This window comes from Gracilinanus agilis, chromosome 1 (assembly GCF_016433145.1).
Source record: "Gracilinanus agilis isolate LMUSP501 chromosome 1, AgileGrace, whole genome shotgun sequence".
Lineage (NCBI taxonomy): Eukaryota > Metazoa > Chordata > Mammalia > Didelphimorphia > Didelphidae > Gracilinanus > Gracilinanus agilis.
This window is the reverse complement of record NC_058130.1, coordinates 716,814,782-716,824,593: the sequence shown is the minus strand read 5'-3', so window position 1 is coordinate 716,824,593 and position 9,812 is coordinate 716,814,782. Positions and strand designations below refer to the sequence as shown.

General features: G+C 51.4%; 1 protein-coding gene across 2 annotated transcripts; it reads left to right on the top strand.

The window, feature by feature from the left end:
• The first annotated feature begins 88 nt into the window (after positions 1-88).
• On the top strand, positions 89-9,812 carry MPND (MPN domain containing). 2 transcript variants are annotated; one of them, XM_044658497.1, is made up of 12 exons: positions 89-671; positions 1,080-1,313; positions 2,979-3,150; positions 3,595-3,679; positions 3,892-3,988; positions 4,709-4,781; positions 4,880-4,956; positions 5,678-5,846; positions 6,063-6,133; positions 7,930-8,019; positions 8,127-8,219; positions 9,257-9,812. In XM_044658497.1, exons 1-12 carry the CDS (start codon positions 255-257, stop codon positions 9,341-9,343), a joined length of 1,665 nt encoding a protein of 554 aa, XP_044514432.1. In that variant the 5' UTR covers positions 89-254; the 3' UTR covers positions 9,344-9,812. The 2 variants fall into 2 exon arrangements, with proteins under 2 accessions (XP_044514432.1, XP_044514431.1); XM_044658496.1 differs by having other exon boundaries at positions 7,930-8,219; positions 9,257-9,343.

Sequence of the window (9,812 nt, the reverse complement as noted above, 5' to 3'; positions counted from 1 at the left end):
CTCCCCGGTGCTACCTTAGATCCTTCTTCCCTGACCTTCCCGCAGCATCCCCGGCCCCCCATTCCCACATCCACTGCTGCCTCGACCCTTCTCCCCTGACCCTCCCCCCCTAATTCTTGCCTCCTTCTTCATTCCCACCTCTCACTGCTGCCCCTGCTCCCGGGCCTAGCCTGGCTCTTGACGGCCTGGCTCCCCTCTGTCCCCATGGTGAGGGCCCGGTCAAGGCCTGGACCTTTGCTCCAGCTGTTCCTCGAATGCCTAGGTCCCGCCCTTTACTCGACCCTGGGCCCATCACTACCCTTGCCCGAGCCCCTAGCCAGTGTGCCCTGTCTCACATGCCCAGCCCTCCGTGGGCCACTGCCTATACCCACTTTGCTCCCTCCTGCCTTCCTGTGTGCTCAGCCCTAGATCCCCAGTCTCCTACTGGGACCGGCCTTGCTGGGGAGGAGGTGCTGGAAGAGGAAGAGGAGGAGGCGGAGCCAGAGCCAGGCCCGGAGAACCCAGAAGACTCTGAGAAGATAGCTCCAGGCTGTGGCCCTGGCGGTGGGGCCAGTGGGATGGGAGGGGGCGGGCGAGGCTGCGTGTTGACCCGTCGAGGAATCACCCTTCGGGTGCTGCTCAAAGATGCCCTCATTGAGCCCGGGCCTGGGGTCCTCTCCATCTACTACCTGGTGAGATCCCAGGGGCGGGAGTGGAAGACAGATAACTAGAGCCTCAGATTCCAATCTCATCACTTCCCTTTCTGGGCTTCGGTTTCCCTCTCCATAAAATGAATGTAGCTGGGATGGGCAGGCAGTTAGATTGTCTAGTTCTAAGGGCCCTCCCACCTCCCACTGACTTGCAGCCTCTGGGTTCTAAGGTTCCCCCAACTCCATTCTGCTGTTGTTTGACCTACCACTACTTAGAAATATGACTCTGGGCAGGTATTTCCCCCAACCCGAGACCCAGTTTTCCCATCTGTGGACTAATAATTCTGGAGTTGGATTTGGAGGCAGATCCTGGCTTTGCTCAGGAAAGCACTACTCTTATTCCAGGCCTGACCCTTCGTTTGCTCCTCTCCCCAAATTCTCCCACTCCAGGGGAAGAAGTTCATTGGAGATTTGCTTCCAGATGGGAAGATCACCTGGCAAGAGACTGGCCAGGTGTTCAACTCACCCAGTGCCTGGGCCACCTATTGCAAGAAACTGGTGAACCCAGCCAAGAAATCAGGCTGTGGTTGGGCCTCTGTCAAGTACAAGGGTCAGAAGTTGGATCAGTACAAGGCCACTTGGTTGAAACGGCACCAGCCCAATGCTCCCTCTGCTGCAGAGGAGGTGAGGGTGAAATGAGGAAGGGGAAGGGGGAGGTAAAACTGGCCCATTTGTTCCCTGATCCATTTCCATTTCTACCAATAGCATCTAATATTTCTATAATAGATTACAAAGATTTTAACAGATTTTACAGATTACAAAACTCTTTCCTTAGCACAACTCCCTAGGGTCAGAGTGAAAGGATTATTACCCCCATTTTATAAAGGAGTAAATTGAGGCTCAGAGGACCCAAACCTAAGTACCACTTGATCACCACCTTAACACTTTCATTCCCATCAGTCAAGACTTTCCTGGGCTTTCTCCAACTCTGTCCCCTCAGTTCCCTCAACATTGTTCATCCTCGTGTTAGGCATTTTAGGAAGACCATGGAGAAAGAAATCTAGGCTCTATTCTTCGGCAGTTTCCAGTATGGCTGAGGAGATGACACGGATTAAGGAATAACGAAGATCTAAATAGTAGGGTGTTGACTGAGTGTGTCAGAGGTGGGAGAGATCTTTGGGGTCTGGAGTGGCAAGTTACACCTCTTAGAGATGGGCCTGAAGAATGGAGATGGGGAGAAGGTGGACTGGGTAGAAGAATGGTCTGGGAAAAGGCCCAGTGATGAGGATGAATTTAATATTTATAAGGAGTAAGGGAAAGACCAGACCAACTAGGACTAAGGGAACCCAAGGATAAGGGAGGAAGAAGAAACTAAAGAAGGAGGCTGGGACAAGATAATTGAAGCCTTCAAATACTATTCGAAGAATGGAGACTTTGGGAGGCAGTGAAGTCAGAGGAGATGTATGAGTGGGTAGGGAACGTGACCAGAATTGGTCTGGAGAGAAGTTATGCATTGGAACTCCTCATTGGATTGTTGCGAGGAGAACACTATGTATAAACCTTGGAAGGCCATAGAAACATGATGAGTTAGTATTATTGGGGAAGATCATTCAGGAGACCTAGGCAGGCAGGACTGGAGGACCAGGGTCTAGGTGGGTAGAGCCTGGGCCCCAGAGAGGGTCAGGAGAAGTAGCACTAGTTCTCTTGGTTCAGCCCCCTTGGAGTCATTCCTGATTGTAGCCAGTAGGGGGCACAGCGATATAGAATTTTGGGTTAGAAGGGACTACAAATCCCCTCAAAGGAAGGGGTCCTTAACATTTGGGGGTCTTGGACCCCCTTTGCAATCTAGTGTAATGGACAGATCCCTTCTCAGAATAATATTTCTAAGTGCATAAAATAAAACACAAGTCTACAAAGGAAACTACATTGAATAACAGCAAAATATTTTTTAAAAACAAGTTCTCACAAATATGGAAATATATATTGCACAATAGCACATGTATCTCTGGGAGGGAGGTAGTGGGGAAAGAAGGAAAAAGGGAGCAGAAAACAAATGTTAAAGATGGTTTCTACATGTAATTGGGGTTGGGGGGGGGAGATACCAAAACTGGTCCACAGACTCCAGGTTAAAAATCCCTGATCTAGGCCAAATGTCTTGTTTTGAACATGGGGAAACCGAGACCCAGAAAGATTAAGAACTTTTCCCAAGGCCATATAGGTAGTGAGGAGCAGAGCTAGGATTCAGACTCCTATTTTTTTACTCCAAATCCATTGTTCTTTCCACTAGGCCTCCAGAGCTGGGTCTGGACTGCCTAAGTGACCAGGCTCTGTTTGTCTCTGTCTACATAGAGCTTGGTCAGTGAGGGTGATGAGGAAGAACTATTAGAGGAAGAAGAGGAGGAGACAGCAGTGACTCGGGAAGGGAAGATGCTGACCCCGGCCTCAACCTCAGCCCCGGTCCTCTTGGAAGAGAAGGGTAGGAAGCAGCTGGGAAAGGCCTTGACAGAGTCTCCCAACCCAGGTATGTGTTTAGATCCCTCTGAGCAGTGGTGGATTCCTGAGCTGGGAGTTAAGAAGTCTACATGGGAGTCTTGGTTTTGCCCCTGAGCCTCAGTTTCTCCATATGTAATAATACCCACCCTTTCTCCTTCCCAGTGTGGGGTTGTTAGGGCCAAAGGAAAGACTGACTAGGAAAAGCCTACGGGTGGGGTAGAGGCAGTCGTCTTCTGTAAAACTGAGGCCTTCATCCCCACTCACCCAGTGAAATAATTTTTAGAAACTGTCTTGCATTGATTTTTTGGCTACAGCTCATAATCTGATTTCTTTTCCTCCCCAACCCTTTACCTAATTTTCCCAAGTCTACTCCCTGTCCTTGGCCCAGTCCATTTCCCAGTGAGCTGGGTTTAGGGATAGGGGCATCCAAGGGTTGATTCTTTTCTCCTTACCACCATATTTTACTTCACAGAGGCTGGACCCCCTGGGAAGCGACCAGAGAACAAGGGCCGGGTGCCAGTCCGATACTGCACCCTGGGCAGCCGGGACTTGGCCAGGTTAGCCCTGCTACCTTGCTCTAGTCCTAGCAGGGAAACCATTGGCCCTAAGCTCTCAGCACAGGCACCTCTTGTGGTTCCTGGACAGAGGCTGAGGGGCTTAGAGCTGGGGAGGGGGTGGCAGCTTTTTCCCTCGGGGCTGGCTTCTTTGCCTTTACCCCAAGGGAGGGAAGAACCCATGCCTGAGGTTGTGGGGGCTCCTGGGCCTGCAGGAATCCACATACCCTGGTAGAGGTGACATCTTTCACAGCCATCAACAAGTTCCAGCCTTTCAACGTGTCCGTGTCTAGCAACGTGCTGCTTTTACTGGTGTGTGGCCCCCACGTCCTGTCCCCTGTACTCCCAGGCATCCCTATCTCTCTCCTTCCTCTGTATTCCTGAGCCTCTCATTTCTTCTCTGACCCCTGGGCCTTTTCCCTCTGCTCCACTGGAGTCGTGTCGTCTTCTTTTTTTAGCCCCCTAACCTTCTGACTTTCTCTTTCTCCTTGGACTTCCTCCCCTCCCTCCTCTGTCTCTCTGGATCTTTTCCCTTCCTATGTTCCCAGTGAATAGACAGATGCCAGCTGATGTGGGTGCAAAGCCCTGAAGGGGAGGGAGGGAGTAGCCAGGATATGTCCCACAAACTGGAAGCTAGAGCTCAGGCCATATTAGCTAGATCAGGCCTTTTGGAATTCCATGACCTATAAGGGAGGCAGTTGTGAGAAGTGTTATTCTTCCCCTCTCTCCAGAGAGCTTATGGCTTCTGGGAAAGCCCTAGCAGGTCAGAGAAATCCCTAAAGACAGACTCCTTGCACTGGCTCAGGGGAGGAGGGGCCTGGCCCTGTCTGGGACATGAGTTACAGAGGGTGACTGTGGCTTCCTGAAAATCTGCCCAGAGATTTGCCAGAGCCCTTGGTTTGCAGGGGTGAGAGGGAGGAGTAGCAGTGTGATGACTAGCTATGGGGTGTTTCTGATGAGCTGGTCTTGGTGGTGGCAGTGAAGGTTTTAGGCCGCTCCTCTGATCTCCCTGTCCCTATCCTCTGGTCCTAGGATTTTCACAGCCACTTGACGAGGAGTGAGGTTGTGGGCTATCTTGGAGGTCGATGGGACACCAACAGCCAGTGTGGGTACCTGCTAAGCCAGGGGGAGGGTTGGGGAGGGTGGGGAGGATCGGAGAACCCCAGCAGCTCTCTGACGCCCCTTCTTCTCCCACCTGGGCAGTGCTGACAGTGCTGAGAGCCTTCCCCTGCAGGAGCCGTCTGGGAGATGCCGACACAGCAGCTGCCATAGAGGAGGAGGTGAGGCCTGATGTAGGCCTGGGGAGAGGAGAACGCAGCCGATCTGCCTTCTGCCCCTTTGTCTTCTGTTGGTGGAATTTAGCATTGGGCAGAAGAGGGGGATGATGGGAGTGTGTGTGTCATTTGTGTGTGCGTAACTCATGTGTTGATGGTAGTAACAACTCATCTATATAAACCTTTAAGGCAAGCAAAGCATTTTTCTCACAATAATCCTATGAGGAAGGCATCACGAATATTATTTTTATTGGAGACATAAGGAAACCAAGACTCAGAGAAGATGTGAGTTGCCTCAGGTCACACAGTAAGTGGCAGGTCCTGAATTCAAATCTAGGTCTCTCCTGACTCAATACTCTTCCTTTCCATGAGGCTGTTTCCTAAAGCACGTTTCTTACCATCTCTGGGAAGCAGATAGTCCAAGGATCATTATTTTGGAGCGAAAAATACAAAAGCTCTCAGAGGTTAGAGATTCACTTATGGGGCCCCAGCTTATGTGATTCACACCCAGGTTTCCTTAAGTACAGCCCTCCGTGTGTGTCTATCTGTGTGAATGTGTGTGTGTGTGTGTGTGTGTGTGTCCATACCACCATATGTGCTTCTGGGCCGGGTAGAAATGTGTGCATGTGTATACCCGGGCTCTGTCTCCCTCTTCTGAGGTTGAGTGGATGCCTTAGAGGTAGCCCACCATCCCCACCGTGACATCCCTTCCCCTTCCTCTCCTCAGATCTGCCAGAGTCTGTTCCTTCGAGGCCTGTCCCTGGTGGGCTGGTACCACAGTCACCCTTACAGCCCAGCCCTGCCCTCCCTGCAGGACATCGATGCCCAAATGGACTATCAGCTCAAGCTGCAGGGCAGTGGCAACAGCTTCCAGCCCTGCCTTGCCCTGGTGTGCGGTGAGCTCAGCTTGAGGCTTATGCCAAGACTCCCAGGGGAGGAGAGAGGAAGAGGTTATGTGGGTTCTAGGGTTTAAAGGGAGGCTAACAGACTAGGGCACCACCAGGCCTCGCTGTATGGAGAATCGGCCACCCCAGGAGCTGAGCAGGAAGTGATTGCCAAGCCCATCTCCTTCCCACTCTTTCTGACCTCGGCACTTTCCCTTCTCTTCTCAGCTCCTTATTACTCGGGAAACCAGGGGCCAGAGTCCAAGATTTCTCCATTTTGGGTGATGCCTCCACCAGAGGTAGGTAACGGTTGCCAGCCCAGAGCAGGCAGGGGAAGCTGGGGAATCTGCATGAGGGCGGGTGGACAGTGGGCTTGTCCCTGGGCAAAATGGGACAAATTATCAAGGGCTTTTTGAATTCTCCAAAGCACATTCAGTGAAATAGAAATCATTTCAAAATTGGTGACCCATCTCTGTGTGGTATCACAACTTCAGTTCTGTAGTGCTCCCAAAGGCTCCCAAAACGTCCTTCATAGTCACTCTTCAGAGAAGGAGGACAGACAAGTATTTTTACAGATAAGGACACAGAGGCTCAGATAGGTCAGATGATGTGCCCACAGACACAAGATTTAAACCTAGTTCTCTTGACTTCTGAACACACTTGATCCTATGATCACTGAACGTGGCAGGCTGGAGACCTGGGCTGGACCCTTAGCTCTGATCACGTGCAAGTCATCTCCCTCTTCTGACCCTCCCATGATGTGTATAATCTAGGTCAGTGATGGGCAAACTACAGCCTGTGGGCCAGATGTGGCCCCCTGAAATGTTCTATCCTGATGCCAGACATTATTCCTAATCTGACGAATACAATGAGTAGGATACAATACAATGAAACTTTGAAAGAGTTGCCTTAGAAACAGACTGACAGATGAGCATTTCCTTTCCTTTGGCCCCCTTAAAAAGTTTGCCCATCACTGCTTTAGGTTGTAAATACTACTGGCCTGTCTCCGCTCACAAGGTGGTTGTGATGAAGACACTTTGGAAACTTCCTATCGCTAGAGCTGTGTGAGCTATTTCTAAGATTATACAGTGTTCAGGCTAAAAGGTACCACAGAGCTTGCCCAGGCCAATGCCCTTATTTCACAGAGGAGGAACTAGAGGCTGGAAGATAGTTATAACACCTCTCCAAAGCCCCACAGGTTGCCAGGATTCAAACCCACATCCTCTGACGCCAGAACCAGTCCTGTTCTCACTCCACTGGTGGTGTCACTTCCCCGCTGGGCCCATGGCATCTGCCTAGACTGGCTTAAATAGAACACTGTAACCATGATGGATGAGGGTGGTGGATGGCTCCAGGCAAAGGGATATCCAGGGAGAGCCTTCAAGTGTTGCCGGGGCTTGGAATGGAATTTGTCTCTGGAAGGGGATGGAGACATCTTTTAGTGGATGGTCTGGGCCCGGCGGGTCCCTCGGGGTCACTGCCCCGAGTGGACATGGCAGAGAGGAAGGCCAGAGTTCTACAGTCACATAATGTTAGAACTGAGAGGGGCATTGAGATCCTCTGGCTTGATCTTGTTTTTCAGAAGAGTAAACTATAAAAATAGGCAGTTTCCCCATGTTGCATAGCCAGTGAGGACAGTGGGGTCACAGATTTGGATTCGAATCCTGTCCTTGCTTCTTCCCAGCTGTAGAACTTCCCACAAGTGATTTTCCCTCTACAGACTTCAGTTTGCTCATTTAGACACTGAATGATCTTTAAAGCCCTATAATCCTATAATTCAGCCTGTCTAATAAAATACTTATTGAGAGCCAACTGTGTGCCAGGCAGTGGGCTAAGCATTGGGGATACAAAAAAAAAACGGGCTGTTCCTACCCTCTGGGAGCCCACAGTCTAATGGGAGAGACAACATGGATTTAGAAATAGGTGACAGCGCTGAGCTTGAAACCCAGAACCACTGATTCGGACTCCCGGTTGCTTCCTGTTGGACCCTTCAGCCGCCTTCTCCTTGGCTGCTGCTTCAGAAAGGGTCTGGGCTGGGGGGTGGGGGAGGAGGGAGGTGGGCCTGGGGCTCTGACGCAGGCTCCCCCTTGTCCAGCAAAGGCCCAATGACTACGGGATCCCCATGGAGGTAGAGATGACTTACGTCCAGGACGGCTTCCTGACCAACGACATCCTCCATGAGATGGTGAGTCCCCGGGCTCTGGACAAGTGTATGGGGGGGGGTCAAGTTCACGAGGCCCCCCAGAATCCCAGCCTGCCTCCCTCTGGCCACTCTCCCCCTGCCCCCCGCAGATGCTGCTGGTGGACTTTTACAAAGGAGCACCAGATGTGGTCAAATTCCAGGACCTGTGGAACCAGGAGCAGACCTACCTGGACAAGCTGAAGGTGAGAATGAATCGGGCACTCAGGCCCTGGGGAGCTCCCCCGCCTCCAGCAGTGTCCCCGCGCATCGCCTGAGGTGGAGGCCAAAGGCCCCGTGGTGGGCAAGCAAGAAATCAAACCATTCAGGGTTCCCTTTAGTCTTTTTTTCTCTGAGGAAGGCCTTGTGACCCAGGTAAGTGTGAATGATTTAAAGAGGCCTCCTCCCTGGGGCACTAGACGCATAAGCTGTCATTTGTGCTTTGTACCACAACAGGCCTTGGATTGGCCGGGTTAACGTTTCCACTAATCTGGGCACTGAGACAGCTAGCTGGGCTGGACCCAGAGTCAGGAATGCCCCAAAATCGCATCCTGCCTCAGATACGAGCTGTGACCCTGAGCAAGTCCCTTCCCCTCACTCCATAAAATTGGGGTGCTACGAGTCCCTCCCTGACGCCAAAGGTGTAAAGCGCTTTGTGCTGTTAGCCCAGACGGTTCCTCCAAGCTTCTCCAGAGTAGAGGGGCCTGGCAAGTCGGCATTCTTACTCAGCTCCGGCTTGGGGACATTTATGAATGAAAAACGTACTTTCCCTGTGCCAGAAACTGCTGTTAGATCAGCTTCATGATTTGTAGAGGGAGGTGGATGCGGGGTGACCACAGGCAAATGACAACTTTTCCAAGTCTATTTCCCGAGTTGAAAAATGAATTAGATTTATTTATTCTGAAGATCCCTTTTAACTGAGACTTGGGAATGTTTCTTTAAAAAGTTTGAGGGAAGGGGCTGCCAGGGGGCTTAGTGGACAGAGCAGTGGGCCTGGGGATGGGAGGTCCTGGGTTCAAATATGGCCTCAGGCATTTCCTAGCTGTGCAACCCTGGGCAAGTCACTTAACGCCCATTGCCTAAACTTTAAAATTCTTCTGCCTTAGAACTGCTACACATTGATTCTAAGACAGAAGGTAAGAGTTGAAAAAAAAAAAAGGTTGAGGAAGGCAGGAATGGGCCAAAAAACCTTTTTAGGAGTCTTTTAGGCCCTGATCCCTTAACTGAGGGGCTTTGATTTTAGGTCTCATTGGCCAGCAGGACACCAAAGGACCAAGGTCTGTGCCACGTCTTGGAGCAAGTCTACTGCCTCCTGAAGAACAGCAGCTGAGGCCAGACAGCTTCTGGATTCTGGTGTGCTGCAAAGGTGCCACAGAAGAGCCGGTGCCCCACAGCCTGAGCAGCAGCCCCGGGCAGGTCCAGGGACCATCCCTGGGCCATGTTAACTTATGAGGCTGGAGCTGGTGGTTAGCGGAGGCGTGTCACCACTTGGTCCTCCTGACCACTGCCCTTGGGGTGGGGAGATGTCCCTGAGGGTCTGGCCCTAAGGATGGGGGGTGGGGGGATGCCAGGCCTGGAGGAGTCAGACCAGACTGCTCCAGGTTTCTCCAGTTCTCTTTGCTGTGTTGCATGTCAAGTGTCTCTGTTCCCCCTGCCCTGTTGGCTTTGGGCTGTAGGATGTAGCTGGTTTGGGGGGCACAGGAGTTGCTGTGCCAGTCATTCAGGTGTAACTTATTTGTGCAATGGTAACGTTCAGACAATAAAGTGGAAAAAAAAATGACATTCTTGGCTAATATTTC